Source organism: Lagopus leucura, unplaced genomic scaffold (assembly GCF_019238085.1).
Source record: "Lagopus leucura isolate 7727_CA_CO unplaced genomic scaffold, USGS_WTPT01 Super-Scaffold_73, whole genome shotgun sequence".
Taxonomy (NCBI): domain Eukaryota; kingdom Metazoa; phylum Chordata; class Aves; order Galliformes; family Phasianidae; genus Lagopus; species Lagopus leucura.
In genome coordinates, this window is record NW_024962252.1 from 91,197,509 (window position 1) to 91,218,229 (window position 20,721).

Below are 20,721 nucleotides of genomic sequence, written 5' to 3' on the forward strand. Positions count from 1 at the left end.
ATTAGTACTGATGCCTGTAGAGGCTTTTTCAGTTGAAAAATCAAAAGAAGGTGCCAAAACCTGTAAAATTCAAAATAAATCATATTGATGCCAAAGTAAAAGTAATTTTTGCCTTGCCTGATAGCATAATTTGCAGAAAACTAGCTCATGATAATATTTAACCTTGGCCTACAATGAAGCATGACTTCATTATTTCAAATTAGTCATTTAAAGTATCAGGGGTAGGTAGAAGCTTAAACGAAACTCCCAAGGAAATAAGAGTTACTTTCTTCCTCATCGCAAGCACCTGCATGTATACTTACATGAAGTTTCTTTTGAAAGCTAATCTTGGAGCTCAAGGTCATATGGTAATCACAAGAGCAAAAGCTCAGAGGTGTATTAAAGGAAATGCTGTATTGCCAACATTCTGAGCCATCATTTAACTATCAAGTAAAATACTACAAGGATACTACTAGTTCACAGGAATTATTTGATCAGAAATGAATAACCAGAACAAAAACTGTGATAATTATTTCAAAACCTTACTGTTGAGACTACTGGACTATTAATTTTAAAAGCTAATAAAAGTGAAAAAAAGCTACCCTACAAATAAAACAATCTCCTATCTCACTGTATGGTTGGCTTTTTTCCCCCCCTAATAAGCTTGAGAGAAGCGTGCCTAAGGCACGATTTCTAGCTCATCACATAGAATTCAGTACAAAACTTTTTGGATATTGACAATTCATGTACATACAGCTATCACAGCTATTACATAACTTTTTTTTTTAATAGTATTTTCCCTTTCATTTCTCTTGCATCCTTTGCTGCATGCAACAGGTTCCCAAAAAGAATGAGGTAACAAAGCCAAACCTTCAGTACAATAGTGTAAGTAGCATTCACATGTGTTCTGTTCCTTTCTTTCGCTTTAACATTTTGCAAACATCCTGCTAATACTAGAGGGGTCACTTTTCAGAGGCTGATTGTTTAATATATACTCAGGTTCCCACCACGTTTTTAATCTCTGCAAAACATTCCCCTAGAAACAGGCATCATACTAACAGCAGTAGTAACAATGAAATGTGCAGGCTGCTTGTGCCAAGGGCCAAAATGCCAAATTTAGAATTTGGTTTGTAAGCATAGGAATCTCACTGGCAAAACAAAAAGAATTCACTTAGGCTTTTTTGTTGAGCATTCAAAAGTAATAGATGCACAGGCATAAAAACTAGTATGTTGTTTTGGACTGTAACTCTACTTCACGTTCTATCCAAACTTCACACCTACATGAGATTTTCTCCTCAGAAAAGTTACTACTGCAGGCTTATTGGTTAAAACAGTCTGTGTAGTACGTGGGGAATTCTCCACCTGGTAACAGAAGCATGTCAACAGTTCACTAACAAATGCATTTGAAACGCTAGATCCAAATTAAAACTGAATACTAAAGACTTTCACATTACATCCTCAACACAGAAACAGTTTGTCAGAAATATACAGTAGAAATCTTCAAAATTCAAGAAACCCATTAAGGAAAATACTTGGCTTGGGCTTCTCCAAAAGGCATTATCACAAACAGCTCTTTAGTGAGTACATAGCTCTTCATCAAAACTAGCAGACTTCAAAATATTCCAGAAAAGCCGTTTGCAGCTTACCATCAATCTCATATTGAAGCACTTGTAGTTATAGCTCCTTGATGAAAAACCACAACGTCAAAGAACAGAAAGCAAACCAGAGCCAATTGTAACTTTGAACAAAGCAAACAACAAAAACATACAAAAAATCCATTCCTCTGAAGCCAATCAGAGAAATGTGAACAGTAACAGCCAGACTGCCCAGTACAGACAAAGGACAGTAACAGACCTATCAAGAAAGCTGGTTCTGCCAGGTTAACGACCCAGGTTAAGCAGCTGAGTTTTCCCACTGATTTCCATCAGAGCAACAAAAGTAAATTTATTCAGAGTGTATTTAAAACTTCTGCCTCTTGTAAAGTAATCCTTTGCTCAGCTTAAAAGAACTGCCATGGAATTCAGTAGAGAATGATACAACAAAGTGAAGATGATGCTAGGTTTACAGAAAAAGCAAACAGCCTACAGGTATGTGAGGGACAAGCAACTTAATTTCCTTTGAACAAAAGGTATTATTCTTTAATATACACAGTGGTACTTAGCTGTACATTGGTAAGTGCTTCCTCCTATTTAGGGAAATGCTGTCATCATTTCATTTAAGACTTTTTTTTTTTAAGTTCAAAAGAATATGCCAGGGAAGGGTGTGAGAAATCCAAAGCAGAATACAAAAATAGTATTTTTAACTTGTATAGGTTGAACAAATTAACCAAGAACCAGAATCTAATCCTTCAATAAACCTGCTCACAGATGGACACATTTCACAAATATGTTTCCAGTTTTGCTTCTATAACTGAAGGATCAATTTCAACACACGTGCAAGATCCAGTGCATTCCTTTGGATACTCATGAAATCACCTTACTCGTGTCTCTGATCAGATGGTACAAGACTATCAACAGATCTCAATATCCAGAGGATGAAGGCAGTCATGCTTACTGTTATGGTAAATACTTGTTAGTAGCTTAAACACTTTAATGGGAATTATTTTTACTCCAGAAAGTAATTCCCTCTAACTCCAACACGAATCTGGAACCAAAATTGCTTACCTGTGGACATAATGCAACTGATGCACAGAATCAATGGCTATCACCATTTCAGCCAAATAAAAACGAGCCATATCTTCAGGTAATCTGTCCTCAAACTTGCTGAGCAATGTAAGCAGGTCTCCTCCAACGTAATAATCCATAACCAGGTACTTTGGTGTGGGAAAGATAAGAAAACAAAGGGAAGAAACAATTTACTGAGTGAACTTGAAACTAAAACCTTATTGATGAATAAGAACTAACTTATTAATTACAAAAATCACCATGAGCTTTACAAATTCCAAGATGCTAGTATATTCCAAGAACTGTATGTTTTAGTCTCATTTAAATATTTAACCTACTCATGAATTTTTTCTTATTTATATGCATCCATATACAGTTAATCTCACAACAAAACATTATTAGCTTCAGCCCAGTGTTCCTCTGTCAAACACAGTAATGATACTTAAATACTCAAGTCTTAAATACTTTACAAAATATTACAGAATGAGAGTGCCATCCTTCCAAGAGAAAAAAATCCCACAGATTTAAGGATGTTACAGTAATTATTACAAGCTCAAATGGTCATTTAATCCATAGATTACAGAATAATTTAAACTGGATGAGACCTGTTCTTATCACCTACCATATAAAAACAAGTCAAACAGAATGTTTAAGTCAGTAAACACTTTCATTTTTGTTAATCTAGTTAAGCTATCCAATTAAATCCTATCACAGTTGCTCGTAAGTTTTATATGGTCCAGAACGCACAATTAGTAAGCTATGTCTGTCTCTCAAATCACAACCAACAATCTGAATTCCTGTTAATACATACATAAAAACAAAACTCACTAAATAGTTTTCATCCTGGAATGCGTAATGTAACGTTGTGATCCACTGGTTATCTCCATTCACTAACACATCTCTCTCTTCTCGAAAACATGCTGTCTGAAGGGGAAAAAATAATTATTATAGGCATTTAAGTAAAATATCAAAGAAGCATTTTACAAGTTGGCTATTTTTTAACATCACACATGGGAAAAAAAAATCTCATTCTTAAAACATCATAAAAGCCCACTTTCTTCAAATGTGAAATTATACTACTTCTACGTAGCGAAGTGATGCAAGGGGAGAAAAGGCTGCTGCTCATCATTCAGTGTACAATTAAATAGATTGATAAAGATTAATAAAGGTGTTACAAATTGAATAGGACAGAAGAACTAGAACGTGGAGCCTTCTGTCTTCATCTCATCATGCCACCAGTCTCTCACTCTGATACAGTGGAAGGAATCAAAGATGACAAAAGATGCCTTCATGCCAAATAGAACAGATGAAGAACATGAACAGCAAGAAATACTCAGGATCTCCTCAGAGGGGAACACAGTTTCATAAGAAACAGAGGAAGATGAAATGCAAAAACAAACAATTCAACAAGGCTGCTTTAATTCAATGGAAGTCCTGCAACCTGCCCTAAGAAGTGAATAAAATACTTCAACAGGAAGAACTTTACAGAATGACAATTTCACTTCTATCAGCAAAAGACATCCCAGACCTCTGACATGGTTATTGCTGGCTGTGAGACTGGAGAGTAAAGAACAAGGAGTAGAACGGCCTTTTAGGCTGAGGCATGCAGAATACTTTCAGAACAAATCAGATTCCTCCTCCAATCAAATAAGCTGTAACAGTTCTCATTTTGGTGAATACAGTGAATATGAATAAGGAAAAGAAATATGCTATGTTTTAATCAGAGCACAATGCATGAGATAAAGCACTGAAATCTGATTAAATACTTTAAACAAGTATTGTCAAAGGTTACTAATCAAAAAGCAGACTTGAAGACAGGAGGAGAAAGAGGATGATCTTCAGAAGGAAGAACAGCTGCTCATGCCTCCGTTACATTTTTTCCTTCCTTGTTTATAAGCTCTTAGGATATTTCAGAAGGAGATACCACAAACTCTTCACAAGGATGACATGCAGTTTGTCTGCTTGCTGTTACACAATTCAGAGGTTATATAATTCCAGTTGTTTTTGCCATGACTTAACAGGAGGCTGTGCATTCCTCATGCACCCTAGACACCTACGTCTGGGCAACGTGCCTAGAGCTAACAGCAACAGCTATTATCACAGCAGATCAGTTGAGACAGTGCACAGCCGAGTAGTCTAAGTGGTTCCTGGACTTGGAGTTAATTCATGGCCAAAAAAAGACAGTAGAAGTGGTTCCTGTAATTACTCTAAGCGTTCAATTGTATAAATTCATGCTTTTTTTTGTGCCTTTACACTGCTTCCAAATGAGAGAAAATTCTAGAGTAGCTGTAAGTGCTTCAGTAAAAGCAGTTTATATATCAATACAACTCTGTCTGCACAAGGACATACAGTTATTTAACGTAACCAATGACTGAACCTATTCCCTAAAGGAAGGTTTGCATTTGTGCCCTCCCCTCTATAGCTCGCCAGAGAACCATGTGGCTGAGGGCTTCCATCACAACACCCAGAGCACAGGACAAAGCAATACCTTCTCATGGATGAAAGGAAGAGATCACAGCGAACTCTATTCTTTCTTCCATAGACTCAATATACATCCCTGGAGTCTGACTTCTTTTGGAATGTAATGACTCCAGTCTTACTGAAACCTCTGCAAATGGGGATAAGACTGAATGCTTTATCTCAACATTTTAGAATCACAGAATGGCTGGGTTTGGAAGGGACCTCAAGGATCATGAAGCTCCAACCCCCCTGCCACACACAGGGCCACCAACCTCCACATCTAATACTAGACCAGGCTGCCCAGGGCCCCATCAGTCTGGCCTTGAACACCTCCAGGGATGGACGGGGCATCCACAACCTCTCTGGGCAGCTTGTTTCAGCACCTCACCACTTTCACAGTAAAGAACTTCCCCCTGACATCCAACCTAAATCTTCCCTCCCTCAACTTAAAACCATTTCTCCTTGTCCACTGGTGTGGCACAAATGCACTCATGCATCCTGAGAACACAACAGGAAGCCATTGCAGACATTCAGGTTATCCTTGTGTTGGTAACGTCCAGCTCTATACCACATCTGAATTGTCACAGGCAAGCATTCGGAAAACTGCTTTTTATAATACAAAAGAGGACAGTGCCCTCATACCTCATTTAACTTCCTTGTAATGAAGCTTTTGCATACAATTACCCTCTCAGAGTTTGCAGTGAATACTTCAATCTGGCATTCACAAACCTCCTAACACATACTCTGTGTTTTCACAAATGAGTCTCACTTCCCATGAAGACAATACAGGCATAATACAAACAACTTAACTCTACCAGTTACACATACACCTATGTGCTTATATTCCTGAACTGTGTATTTTTCCCATGTATTTCTGTGTTAATGCAGCACATTGCTAATAGAGCCAAAATGAGTCATCACTGTTCCAGAAGTAATGACAGCAATTCATTCATCGACATTGAGTGACAGGTTATAGCTGCTGCACATCATGCCTTGTAATGCATTTTCCCTCCAGATGGTTCCCTCCCTCTGCATGCCCATGGATTACAAATACGTGGAAAAACAGAGCTGTAATTCTTTTTAGGCTAACAGTTCAGACTTTCAGAAATTAATCTAGACTCAAGGGAAAAGTATTTTTAATACCTTTCACAGAGCAAATCTTGCAAATCTATTTATAACTTTGATTTAATGGAAAGAATTGGCAATCAAACTAACTTGAGAAGTAGACATCTGAAAATAGAATGGAACTTTCTTTCTGGTCTTTTATTTTTCACTAAAATAAAACCTACAATAAAGACACATCTTAACGAGAAATACCTCTTTGTATTAATATTGTTCAGTATCTGAATAATTTAATTAAGACAAAACCCATTACGTATGTTTAACAATAGTCTGGTCTGCATGCCATCCATACCTCTTCATATAATAACATTTTCATTAAAAGATACAGGATCTGATGAGCAAACATAAGAAACTGGCTTTAATCCATCTGCATAATTTCCCTTATTATTTCAAGTGTGATGGTTTCCCATTGATGTTGAAGCAACATTTTTGCTTTTACTGAATTTTATAAGTCTATTTTTTAAGCAGTTTATTTTCACTATGCAAAGATGAAGGATTTCAATGCAATTTAGAGTCAAATACATGTTCCGTTTAGAAAATATACACCCATCTTCGGTTACAGACTGCATTTTTTTCTTTAAATTACCTTCCATAAAAATCCAGGGAAAGGTACTGAGGGTGGACTCGAAATAAAAGTCAAAAACCACGGCAAAGCAGTGTGAATCGAAGAGCATTTTAAGAACACAGAACAGACTTAAGCTGTAAAAGGAAATTTTCATCCCAAGATTTTGTAAATTGATGTTTTTATGATGTAATTTGTGTTTTTTATGAATTTACGTCCTCAACTTAATTTGAAACTTTTGTTTCTAATTTTTCAATCTAAAAATTGGACCTCATGCATCAGGAGTTTGAGCTTCACCAATTCATTATATCACAAAGATATACCCACTAAAGACTACTGAATATCATGCGTTATAATGTTGCTCACATAGTAGGCAATTCTTGGGCAACTGCATAAAAGGGATAGCATATTCAACCCCACCTAAATCAAGACACCGTGCCATCAACCTTTCTTATAAACTGCTTTAAGCTTATTTTAAAATTAATCTTCATACTGTCATTGAGTACTAAAGTACTTCCTTAATCTCTATAATCACGGTTTTCTAGTTGAAAAAGTAGTAATAATTCAGAACAGTAAGAGGGTACATGATTATTATAAAGAACATTTCTCTAATCTTACTTCAGCTCTCTTCAGCATCTCCCACTTATTAAGTATCTTCATGGCAAAAACCTTATCTGCATTCTTCAGTTTTACTACTGCAACCTGGAAAAGATAAATGAAGAATAAGCTAAAACATTAGAAGACATTGCTTTTCATTTCAGGAAATCTTGAGGATGTTGTGTAATAGTTCTTTTTCTTCAGTGTTTCTTACACTTTATTATCCATGCACAATACCATACCATCACTATCCAGAAAGAGTAACATCACAGCAATAGAGCATATTTATTGTGGAAAAGATTCAACTCTATTTCAAGCTTTCATTATGTATCACCCTTCCATCAAACATCATTCTTTCCAAGTGATTGTAGATGAACAACGCTATTTCTTGCTATCACACTTTTTGCTCTATCATCTGCACGAGGTTACCAAGGACTGTACACTTCATCTTCTTGGATTCCTGCTTCCAGTATTACTTCAAATTACAGACCTGCCTAGAAAAGACAACGATCTAGTAGTCAGTTCATAAAACCAAGAAAGAATACATTCTCGGTTTTTTGACAAAAATTATGACTGTAGATCTGCTACAATTTCTATTCTCATCTCAATAAATGCACTAGACTTTCTCTGAAGACGCGGTAAGGTATTCCTTCACATTTTTCCACCTGAAGTTCAATGAGCCTTTTTATGATGTCTCTTGTCAGTGGTACCAAAACACTGAAATTCACATCTTCCAGAAAAGCAAAATTTAAGAAATACAAGCCCTGCTCCTCTTCGTATATCATAGGCACATGTCATAATATATTAACAAAATCAACTGACCTAGTCTTTTTCTAAGAAATTTATAGCATGGGTTGATGGTATTAAAAGCTAAGATAGATTTTTTTAAAGGGTAGTGGAAGAAATTTACATAAACATGTTTTCACTGTCAGGATTCTGTAGGCAGGAAAGCTGTGAGTCTTAATCCATCAATCTTTCACACACTCAGAACTGCCAATCAAAGTGAGACTGACCCACTCCATTACCATCCCAATTATAGAAAAAGCTCCATGAGCAATACATTTTATCAGCCATTCCCCAACTACCCCATTCTGCCTACTCCCTTTCAAATAAACCTTAAGGCTTCAGGAAGTAACTTCATTTCTGTGCACACTTGGTTACAAACCAGCAGCATGCTTTCACCTAGATCATCATCTTCACCCTGCAGGTCAGTGACAAAAAAAAAAAAAGATTGACTCCTACATTTCTTCTGCCTCTTTCATAATCAGCAAACTAAGTCTGTGCGAAAACAGTGATAACAAAGAACATAAAAACATGCCACAAACATCTTTCCACCACCTTCAAATGTGTCATCAGCTGCTGCAGCTTCATACATAGGCCAAAAGTACACTTAGCAGAACTGTACTAATCAGATGTCTAACTTAAGTATACCTAGAGGTGTATCTTCTGCTTAGTACAGAGTCATTGACAAAGCAGCTGTCACTTTCCATATAGGCAGCAATGCATTATCAGTCTTGCTGCTGACCTGTTGTCTGGGGGGCTGGAAGCAAGAAAAAAAAGCAAGAGAATAGAAAAAGGTACTAGATCTACCTACATGTTTAGCTTATGAGATGACATTTTTAGAGGCTACTGCAAGCATAAAAACTGAGGCTAATGTCCAGACCTGAAATCCCTCCGTGGTACTTTTGAATATGAAATGCAAAAGTAGATTGTTAGACAATCTCATGTTATTTCATAAATCACATCCGTACTGAGCATCATAGTTTTCCACAGGAGGAAAAGATGAATCCTCTGTAGTGATACATGAACTGCTACGAAAATTTGAAACTTCAGTCTCTTTTTACTTTACCAGCTAGGAATTTGTCAAGCCATCTCTGTATCAGCTTTAATGAGAAATGGCAGGAAGAGGAATGTTGCAACTAGCCAGCATTTAAATTCTGTCTTACCTTGGATGACATGGATGCCCTCAACAATATGAAGCTAATACATAATTATGCCTTAAGCACCTTAAAGGATTCTGCCACTGTTGTGGAGAAAAATAAACATGTTGGTCCAAGAGTTGACAAGCTTGCTGCTGCTTGCAGGGAAAATGTTTTTTACCTCCAGCACCACTGACATTGTAGGACAGTCAGGCAGAGGATTAGGCAGAACACAGGGATTTTTAATCCAACTTTGGGGTTCTTTCATTGCCTGCTCAGTGAAAGGTTTTTTGTGCATTTGCTATGGTTCTTCCCCCAAAAAACTATATTCCTTAGTCTCTGAATTACACACAGTCATCTCATAACCATCTAAAATTGCAGTGCCCTGTACAGCACTCACTTGGAGACAACCAAAGGAGTCACTGTGCTGCCTCTGGTTAACAGCTCAAGGACAGGGTGTCACACAGTTGAGGATTTGGTACCCTAGAATGACCAGTATTGAGCAGTGACTAAAGAATAAAAACGAGTTCATGTTTCCCAGCTGTGTTTACAACCAGAGGCAGCCTTTTAGCTCATGAAGTCATTAATGTTATTCCATATCAACAGTCACTATGTACACACAAGACCAGATCAAAAACATCACGACTCCTTGGTAATCACAACACCTTTTTGCAGGTGTCTCAGAGCTTTATGGAAGTAAACTCTAAACTGCTTATCTCAGGATTTGACTGTGAAACAATGATCTGACACTTAACAAAAACAGTCCAATGTAACAAAAAAGTCTGAAAGCTGATTACAGACACCACAGTGCTTACACATACACACACATTCCATATGCTCTTTCTATAAATGCACAAAAACTGAGTGCTGTTTTGATGTACTCTCTTCCCCAAAGAAGTTGTCAAGACAGAAGAATGAAGAGCCATTCTTAAGTAGTTGTCCTGAAGTGCCTTTCTACTGGAATTTACTAAGATTGGACACTCGATAAATATATATTTTTCCTTGTGGTGGAAGTTTTGTTTGCTTGCTTTTTTTTTTAATTTACATTTTCCTGTGAGCAGCTCAACAAAAATTATTGGTATGTGCTGATGTAAACACTTTGGTTTAGCCATATTTTTTTTTTCCTCATTCCTCCAACAGCTTTCTGTACTTCCCACAAACAGCAGCACTGTCTGCTATTCTGCCAGTCACATATCTTCTGCCGCAAAAAGTAATGATCTTAAAAATAAAATAATAATTATGCATAATATCATGAAGCTAGGCCAGAAGCTACTACTGAAAAGGAAAAAAAAAGGGAGGGGAGGGCCAGCATTGATTGATGAGGAGTAGGCAGCCCCCCAGGAAATGAGTTTGAAAGGAACATATAGGGAACTAACAGCCTCATCTCTCTTGAGAAATTAACATCATCTGAGCACAGCTCTCCTTCAGCTTTTCTTACAGATTCAGTCTTACGGTAAACCTCTGGATTGATGGCTGGTGAAGACTGTTACTGTTCATAACTGGATGCCAAAATTCAGGGTGTTTCTATACTGCTAAGGGACACCAGTAAGAACTGCCTACTGGAATCAGCAGTGCTCCCTACTTTCCCTAGCAGCCTCCTTCAGTTTCCAAGCACAAAGTCTTCTCGCTTAGGGTTGTCCATTAAAATTTGTGAAACAATGTGCTGAAAGCAAGCTCAATGAAAACACCTGACATCCACATCAGGAAGACATCTGTGCTTTCTAAAGACAGCACTCTTTTACTCAAAATCTTAAAGTAGTAAATGTATACATGGAGAGGGAAAGTAGACATCGTTCATTTGACAAAAAGGAAGCATTCTCAGAATGACAGCGAGCAGGCTAAGGACTTAAGGGAAAAAGAAAACCAGGAATCTCTTACAGTTGTAAGCCATCTTTAAACTACTTTTCTCCATCAAAATTGCATAAATAAAAAGGGAAACATTTATTGAGTATGCAAATTAAAGACATTGAGTGGGGTAAAAGCCTAAGACTTGCTACCTGGATTAGCTTTGGTCTCCTTTACAGTTGGCTGGAAAGAAAGCATCTTTTTTCCAGATTTCTTAATCTGTTCACAGTTTCACAGTTGAATAGTATTCAGTAGCTAAAAGAGTAGTAAAATTTGTCTGCCCTTCTTTAAACATTGCTGTAATTTCACACAGAGCTTGATTTCCTAGACAGATGCCTAAGACAAACTTGAAATTTGTTTTTAAACTTAAGTAATATATACTTAAAATATATCAATACAAGCATTTATGAAGTCCTACTTTAAGAACATGTAAGAACAAGTTTTCATTGAGAGAATTCAAGTTTTCTCCTTACTGAAGATTTTCACAATTAAGCTGTCTTTTTCAGTTAGGGCATTACAAAGAAACACTGTTCCTGGAACTACCACATTATGCACAGTCTCCAGAAAAAGATGGGGAAAGTTAAGCTCTCACTATTCATGGTATGATTCATTGCAAAGAAGCTTAAGAAAGCACTACAGAGTTGTTTTTTTGGGTTGTTTTTTTTTGTGGTTTAGCCGCTGTGCAGTTTGATGCTGATTCAGCAGACAAAAACAAGATACAAGGCAGGTTTTACACACGGTTCTTCTGACAAGAAAGTGCTTTCATCAGCAACTTTTCTTGCATCTTATATGATCTGTACAGGAACTAAGCTGCAACTGCTATGGCAGTAACGAGAAAAGTCATTGTTTCACGTAGAAACATTTGTCTCAAAATGGTGAATCCAGCATTTTCTCTGTGGTAAAGCTTAGGATTGAAGACCAATTATCCATGAATGGATAATATTCATAGAATAGTCTTTAATCTTTTCTATAAAGAATCATTAGTCCAGACAGAGCAAAAACATCCAAAGGGTAAAGTAAAAGCTACCCTTTCATTGTCATTTTTACATGTGCCCAGTGATGACATTTACACTGAGGTATCATCAGAGCACGCAGTGATATACACTACAGTAAAAAAATCTGTTTCTTAAAAACTACAGAAATGCAATTTTTCCATAATCATAGATTAGCAAAGCCAGATTTTCACACTAAGCAAATAGATTAGCATAGCTGTAAGCAACTGTTCCTCATCTGCCATGAAACCTTCAGAGATGCTCTCAAACCATTCAGAACATCACAGTTTGAAAAACGATTCCCAAAGTAGAAGGAAAGAACTGTGATTTTAGCTCTTAGATTTTTTTGAGGCAAATAAGCATGTGTTCTGCACAGACTTCACATACTATTCCCATTTTAGCACATTTGACCACAAAAAAAAAAAATCAGCCGCTGTTACATATAACGTTGTTCTTTTGACATAAATAGTGCCTTGCATGAAGAGGAAAGTACACGTACTTAGTATCAAGAAGCAGAGGCTGAAAAGTAAGATTTATTCATTCAGGCTTTCTCAGCCTGTACATTCTTATATTCCTAATGTCCATAAAACCTAGTAATGAACAGCCTTGTTTGACAACTTTAAAATAAGAGATTGTTCAATCAGAAGCAGCAAAAGCCTTTTATACTTCAGTAGTAAGAAGAAATGGAGGAAAACAAAGTTTAAATATCAAGTCAAGGAAATAAAGTGACAAGAATAGATAGATTTCTTTGTGTCCCTAGGATGTCAGTTCATCTGTTCTCTTAAGTTCTTGAAAACAATTTAGTCATTGGTATGATTAGAAAAGACTAGATCTTCACACTGCCAGTAAATCGGCAGCGTCCATCTGCTGACTAGAAAGAACTACAGTCAAGCTAATAGTTTACCATCAAATGCTTGAAATGCTGTCTCTCACCCCATGTATACACGTCTCCTCCCAAAATTTAAGAGACTTAAACTACAATGAGCCGTCAGAGAATATACAATACCAAATATACTTGCATCAATTGTTAGGTTGGCCTATATCATCCATTACGTCTGCATATCGTAAAATTTGTACTTATGGCCATGATACATGGACTGCCAACTGTCTCTCTTCAGCACTGCAGCCCTGCAAAAGCATGTTCAAATCCTTCCTCCTGCTTATTTCACATACATACCTCACCAAAGGCTCCTCGACCAATCACCTTTAGGATTTCAAAATCTTCTTTATGTAGTCGCATCTGTTTCACTTTAGATGTAAATGGTTTGGCTGAAACAAAAGAGAAATATCAATCATTAAAAAACAACAACAAACAACGTAACAGTAGCATAAAATAGATGTAATTAGAGTCCTGAAAACAACAGACTTATATCTGTGTGCTAAAATGCAATATTGCAAATTCAAAGCTGGAAATAATAACTAATAAAAACTAAGCCAAAACTGCTGTGAGTGAAAGGGTGTTTTTGCCCTGTAGAAAACAGTCCACTGAACAACATAGTCTTCTACATTCACAGTTGTCCACTGCACCTCTGTTTCATGTTATCTGTTACTGCGTAAGCAAAGTTTAATGTATTGAGGTATTCACTTTTGACCTTTGGATGCTATTCATTTCTCTGCCAAACAGCTCTTGTATTTGATAGAAAATTAGAAGGCAGATGAAAGATGACCGGTTTGGGTAGCGCTGGTCCTGACTCTGCGTCATGAATTGTTTTACAGACAACTTCAGGAACACATAATAGTTAATTTTTAGCTTCTGGAAGCAAGAACAGAAAGTGGAAAAACCACACAGGTATAAAGCTGATCTATAAAATAAGCAGAAGAACCCAAGACATAACAAGAAATGCCCACCCACCCAAATCTGTTAATAAGATTTTTCTGGATTCTCATATAGTTTGACCATACAAGCTATAACATAACTGGTATCACTGCACTACAGAAGTAACAGCGTTCTTTAGAATTTTCCAATCAGCCCCATTTTTCTTTCCTAACATCCTTGGCAGTGCAGCAAAAACTGAACAAGCTGACACAGAGGTCAAGAAATCTGAACTTAATTTTTTTTTTAAGATACATCAGATGCAAACAATCAACTCTCTAACAGCAAGTTCTGTTTGTTCTAGCTCTGGAAACATCAGCTCTGGCTTCAAGAAATAGACCAAAAAAAAGTTTTAGGTCCAAACAGTAATAACACAGCCACAAGACACTGAGATTTGCACATAAAATAAACTAATGTTTTTACCTTAAACTTACAATTGCCTCACTCAGAATATTTATGACAATTAAAGCACAGGCATTCTTTCAAGGTGTAAATTTTACAAAGTACTTTTCTCAAGTCCACAGAGATCTCAAACTTAAAATCAGTTCCTCGTAACTTAATAAAAAAGAATAAAGGTCTCAGAATAGGCAAAACGAGTGACAAGTACTCCTTCACTGGGAGAACATGAGTGATTTAACACAAGTATTAGTACTACTGACAAACACTACTGAACAAATTAAAACCAGTCGGTAAAGTCTTTAAACTTGAAAAACAACTGATTGAAAACAAACCCGTCGTTCTTGACTTCAACATTTTTTGACCATTATAGGCCTGGCCAGAGTAACAGGCAAAATATCTTGTTAACAAGCAACAGCATAGCTGTTTAAACCACAAAACTCTTTCTCACTTTATATTGTAAGGAAAGGCCTGTCGTTCTTTAATTATTACATTTTGGAATCTTCCAGGGTTCCCATAGGGACAATGGAAAAATAAACATCATTAAAACTGATTCAGTAAAACACAACAGACTAAAATATGCTTGAATTTGGTTTAATGATTTGTAGTATCAGTGCTAGCAGAAAAGCAGAAGTAAACTCTTCAATATTTTTAATCTTCTCTAGCAACAGACATGTCAATGTATAGCCAGCAGTTTTAGGAAGCAAGATACAGTCCAAGAAAAGCAAAAGAGACTTGCCCTAGGAATGTGCTCTAAATAGCTTGTTCTAAAAAAGGTCAGTGCTTCATCATCAATGTTGTTTGTCTGCTGTGCAAACATTTGATATTTTTGTGGCAACAGCAATCTTTAGTACAGAAAATCTGGCCTGGTCAAGGGTCTTGGAAGGCACATCTTCAGACAGCAATTTCATGCATCAAGCTCTGCAGACTATGAGGTTAACGGGCAGATTTTTTGCAACTAGTCTGGCAATGCTGTGTGAGCTGTTATGAAGACAGGAAACCCCAAGGTCAGGAAGCAGTTTTCAAAATGCAGTTTTTACACAGGGGTCCCTGCAATACAAAAGGTTTCTGAATTTAAATATTTGAGGATACAGCCCTCTCCTCTATTTACATGCTCATCTTCTCTAACAGAATCATAAGCAAATTAACAATTAGAAAATAACATCCCCTTTATCAGAGAATTGCAGTTTCCTTGATGAATACTACAGCCTGTCTGCAGCTCTTCAATAGCAAAAGGTGCCATGGGAAGGGTGGGCATTTCCTTCAGCGCTTCATTCAACTAACAGAAAAGCAGAGCAATAGCGCTTCCCCTTTGTATAATCGATGAATATTAAGGTGTTATAATTACAAAATAAACAAGTGAGTTTGGCAAAGCAGATAATGACAACAGAAAGAGAATAGATAGAAAGCTTAACCCTATCCTGGGCTCACCCACAAAACATCAGCAGAGCAGATCTCCGGATGAGATCCTTCCCCCCTGGCAGCCAGCTCTTCAATAGGTCTAGGAGAGGTGCAGCCAGGCTCCACCCCTTCCAGCAGCGCAGCTGAATTGCCTTCACCTGAGCTCCTGTGGCTGGCTCATGGCTCGCCTCAGGTGATCAATCAGAGGTTCAGGCCATGACTCTGCAGTTCCCATACACCCCTCCCACATCCCTTTTCACAACTCCTAACAAAGCACCGAGGAGCAGCAGTTTGTTATGCCAAATTGAATTTTCTCTCTTCCAAAGCAGCAGAGAAATACAGGCAGCATGTCCCCTGGCTCGTGCATTCATTCAGCTCAGAGATTCTCAACTTAGCAGGAGCCACAATCTCATTATATAAAAACTTATGGATTTGCCAGTATGTCATTTATGGCCACAAGCTGCTGAGTCATATATAGAGACAGTTATTCTAAAAAATATCCACATGCTGTTGTTATTGCCACAGAGATGGAGGGATACATCTTTATCTCTAAGAACTGCCCTACTAAAACACTGGCCACCCAACCTGGCCAACACATTGGATCTTGATCTGCCTGGGAAAACTGAACCACCATCCTCTTGGCAAAGATTCCTTACACTTAATCAATTACATACAGCAAGAAAAAGCCATCTGACAATCCAGCCTCAAGGGAAACCAACACACTAGAAGCTAGGCTAAGCTATTTTGTAATGAGGTGAACCTGCCATGACTATTTTAAGTAATTTAAGTCTCTATGGGTTGTTCCTCACCTTTTATGTTCAAGACATTCATTTCATTTCCATTTACAAAGCAGTCAAACTGGTCAAAAAAACAACAGTATGAGAAGAATTCTATAATTGTTTCAAATCCTTCCAGCAACTTCACCTGGAGTAAAAACGTTAAAAGCACGCTAAGCCAACCACCAGCGCTCCCTCTGCCAAACCAGACATACTGAGGAGCACGCATTCTAGCTCGTATGCGTTCTGAAGTAGAGACACCAAACCTGAAAAGCCTGGCAAGGTGCAAGTTGAAGCATTCTATAAGCAGTGCTAAGAAATATTTAATACCAAGAGATTTAATTTTTAAACTGTTGGAAATAAAAGTCCACCTCCTGAAGAGCTGATAGGGAGGACAGCAACACTGTCAACCCAATGCAGTTTAGTACTGTCATTATAAATGCGCATGATAACAAACAACAATCAATAGTAATTTAAAAAGCAACACAAAAACACACACAGAAAATAGAGCAGTACTGGAATCTCATTTGCAAAGTTAGTCTTCCTGTCTTGTTCTCTTTCTCTCCAGTTCCCAGAGATTGGGCAGAGCAAGCCCTGAAATTCTCATCTGTCAGGGCTGACCTCTGGCTGGTGTGGCAGAACTCCTTCTCTCTCTCTCATCTGCAACTGACCCTTTCCCTCCCCAGCAAAGCACTGCAAAGGATTGGAGCTGCTTTATGAAGGGTTGAAATTACACCCAGTGAGATGAGGATCAGGTTGACTGTCTAAAGACAGTGCCAAACATTTGCAGGCCTGGAGCTGCAACTAACTGAAAACACACAACTGATTCATAAATTTAATAAAACACAACAGGACAATGTCAGGGAATTCCAAATTCTCCTTGGTGCCTCACTGATGCCAAGGTTATTTTACTGGTAAGCAGGACAGATAACTAACTCAGCTTCAATGAAAGTGTGCATCTTCTACTGGCAGATCTCAGTAAGGTATCTACGCCCTGCCTCTCCAAGGAATGATAAAACGTGCTTCCTCCTCAGTAATCCAAGTGTCACACAGCAAAAGCAGGCTTCTGGCCACTGCACTGCTCCATATAACAAACCTCAGTATGCCAAAGATTTAGAAACCAAACGCTGTATCCATCAAAACTGTTGACAGAAATGATGCAAGTTCATTATGAAGGAAATACAGAACAACAACAACGAAAACAGCAGTCATGGAAAAGAAGCTGCTTGCCATCTCAAAAGAGAACCTCCTCCCCTTCACCAGTTAAAAAATCATTATAAAAATACACAGAGAGCATTCCCTCGCTAAGGAGAAAACCCACACAACCTGAGACATTGTCACTCAACACACTCCCAGAAGGCTCTTGGATTTCTCTTACCAGTTCTTGCAAACACAAAACCAACAAAACAAAACCTAAGAAGAAAGCAGAATACACTGATAGCCCTGCTTTTCAAGACATCTTGCAGCTTTGAATTTCTGCTAAATTCCTGAAAGTTTACAAGTGTTTGTATTTTACATATTCAATCTTGCAATTATTTTCAACTGGCTTTATCAGTTGTGATTACAAAATACATAAAATGCAGTTCTGAGTTAAGAAAACCACAACTGGATGCTTCAAAAAGCTCCGGAGAAGAGGCATAAGAATGCTCCGTCTGAAACCAACACAACTCCTCTAAAGAAATAACAGACATTCAGCAAGGCAGAGCTACAACTTAACTGCGAGATGGAGCATCCCCTCCCCTCTACCCACCTAAAACTGGCAAGGCAGCACAAGAAAGCTTCCTGGCAGCTTCTTGTCTCTTTGGAACATACCGGGGACAAAACGTGGCAGACCATGGCCAAACCACAGAACTTTATTTAAGACTATGTTAAAAAAAAAAAAAAAAAACAAGTCTCAAATACCCTTCTCAAGTTTTCACAGTTAGGATTCAATTTTCAGTCCCTCAGAACATTTTCCTGATGAACAATTAAGTGACATCTGTATGCACAAGTTAAGAATCTGTCATTTTCCAAGAATGAGAAGTATGTCCACAAATTCCTGTGCTACGGTACAGGCAGACACAATATTCTGGATCCTGAGGGAAAAGAAAAAAAAGTAATCTGTTCTCATCTAGGTCAACTGGAGACCATCCAGCCATCTTTGGCTGCAGCTACCACAAAAGATTCTTCAGCAGGAATTTTAAAATCAGAGACAGAAATAAAATCTCTTTCCCAAACATACAAGAATAGTTCTATTCCGCCCCCAAAGTCTCAAATGAAAAATAATCCATGCACTCATAAAACATTAGCTGCAGGTCTGGGTAACCCTTCCACACTACATCAAGATACAGCCATTACTTTTTTGTGTTACTATTGTGTGACAAAAAGTCACACAAGTTTGAGTATTTTATGTTTAAATATTATATCAACAGCAAAATGAAATACTGAGCTTCAATTCATCCTGCTGTGCACTGAATTCTGATGCAGTTCTTGCACCACTGTCAGTGCAGTCTTTACCATAGGACTCCTCTTCCACCTAGCAGACAGTATAGAGGTGCTCTGGAAGTAAAATAAGAGAGGTGAAAAAAAATGTGTCATAGAATCACAGAATGGCCTGGGTTGAAAAGGACCACAATGATCATCTAGTTTCAACCCCCTTGCTATGTGCAGGCTCACCAAACACCAGACCAGGCTGCCCAGAGCCACATCCAGCCTGGCCTTGAATGCCTCCAGGGATGGGGCATCCACAGCCTGCTTGGGCAACCTGGTCCAGGTGTGTCACCACCCTCTGAGTGAAAAAAATTCCTCTGAAATACATGTGGTATTTAGAAAACCTGAAAGGCTAATAAAGGAAGAAGGTGGTCATGTGCCCGTAAAGCTGAATGCTGCTTAGGCACTATCCCTCATACTGTCTGACAATACGAGATGAAACTCACATTCCTCAGCAGTTGACATAACTGAATTTCCTGTTATTTGACTGCCTAGAATCACTGCATGCTTACACTCAAATCAATTGGACCCGTGTTTAGAATTACTAAACGTTCTGAAGAATCAAACTAGAAGTATTCCTTTTTAATGACTGTTCAGAATTCATAAACTCTTAAGTCCTTAATTTTATCACATAAAAAGAAGATATCACCATTTAATGACTAATCTCTTGAAAAATACTACCTTACTCTTCATGAAGATTATGAGTTGGCAACTAACTGAGTAATGTGAGGCTATTATTCAAGAGACAAATTGTGCAACCACACAGCAAGTTTCTAAGAGTGGGGAAAAAAAAAAGAGAGGGAGGGGAACAAGCACCTGTCAAATAACAGATCACTCTTCTGAAGAATAGTATTTTCTAACCTCAAAGGATGCTTGTAAAGCCCCCTTGAGGGTGCTGCAGAGGCATCATTAATTCTGTAATTTCCTTTGTTCTGCATGCATGATTTTGCATTCTTAATTAAACAGTCATTCAAAATATAGATAATTTGCTCGTCCGAATAAAAATTAAAAATAACCTCTAGAAATTCTGTTGCATACCATAATAACATAAAAGTGTCTTACCCAACCAAAGGCAGTGACTTGGGCCCACCGAAGGCAGGCACCTACCTACCACTGACTGCTCAGCAACTGAAGGACCTGTGCTGCAGGCTGCTATTCTCTCTCCATAAGCCACCTGCTTATTTAGTATTTCACAGCACTTTAAGAGTCCTCCATTTGATTTCTGAAGACAAAGGAAGAAGAACACTAAGGATTTCAGTCCAACACCTGCTACTGCAGAATGAACTACTTTCCCTTCCTCACACAAGTAGATGAGGAGTTTCACCTCTTCCCTCTTGCAACTCTTCATCCCATCGCTTTGCATCTCAGCTATCCAGCCCCATCTCCACCCCAAGAACCAGCACTCAGCAACACTCTGCTTTATCCCCATGTCATTTTACCATGCAGCCACCTCCTGTTTCTCCACATGCACACTTAACTCACTTTTAAGTCAGTCTGCTCATGGCTGTCCTTCTTCACCAGCACACCCCCACTCCCTCATCCTGTAAGTCACAGAAGCAGCCAGCTCTCTCTGCAGCCCTAATTGCTAGTTTTGTGGTTTCCTCCCTTTCCTTCCTAGCTCTTTTCTGCCCATCTGAAGTCTCTCTATCGAAGTCCCAGTGCTGGCAATGAAGACCTGCCACCACCCTTCCTCCAGTTTCCCAGTACATTTCCTTTCTCCCCTTACC

At 38.1% G+C, this 20,721-nt stretch overlaps 1 protein-coding gene across 9 annotated transcripts in view; it reads right to left on the reverse strand.

Moving 5' to 3' along the window:
• The window catches only part of CDC42BPA (CDC42 binding protein kinase alpha), a 153,202-nt gene that overhangs the window by 95,995 nt on the left and 36,486 nt on the right, over positions 1-20,721 (reverse strand). For all 9 annotated transcript variants that reach the window (XM_042876263.1, XM_042876279.1, XM_042876248.1 and 6 more), the window contains exons 2-5: positions 13,317-13,408; positions 7,405-7,488; positions 3,471-3,566; positions 2,643-2,791 (exon numbers count right to left, since the gene is read on the reverse strand). In XM_042876263.1, coding sequence (XP_042732197.1) covers positions 2,643-2,791; positions 3,471-3,566; positions 7,405-7,488; positions 13,317-13,408 — 421 coding nt within the window. The remainder of the gene's footprint in view (positions 1-2,642; positions 2,792-3,470; positions 3,567-7,404; positions 7,489-13,316; positions 13,409-20,721) is intronic.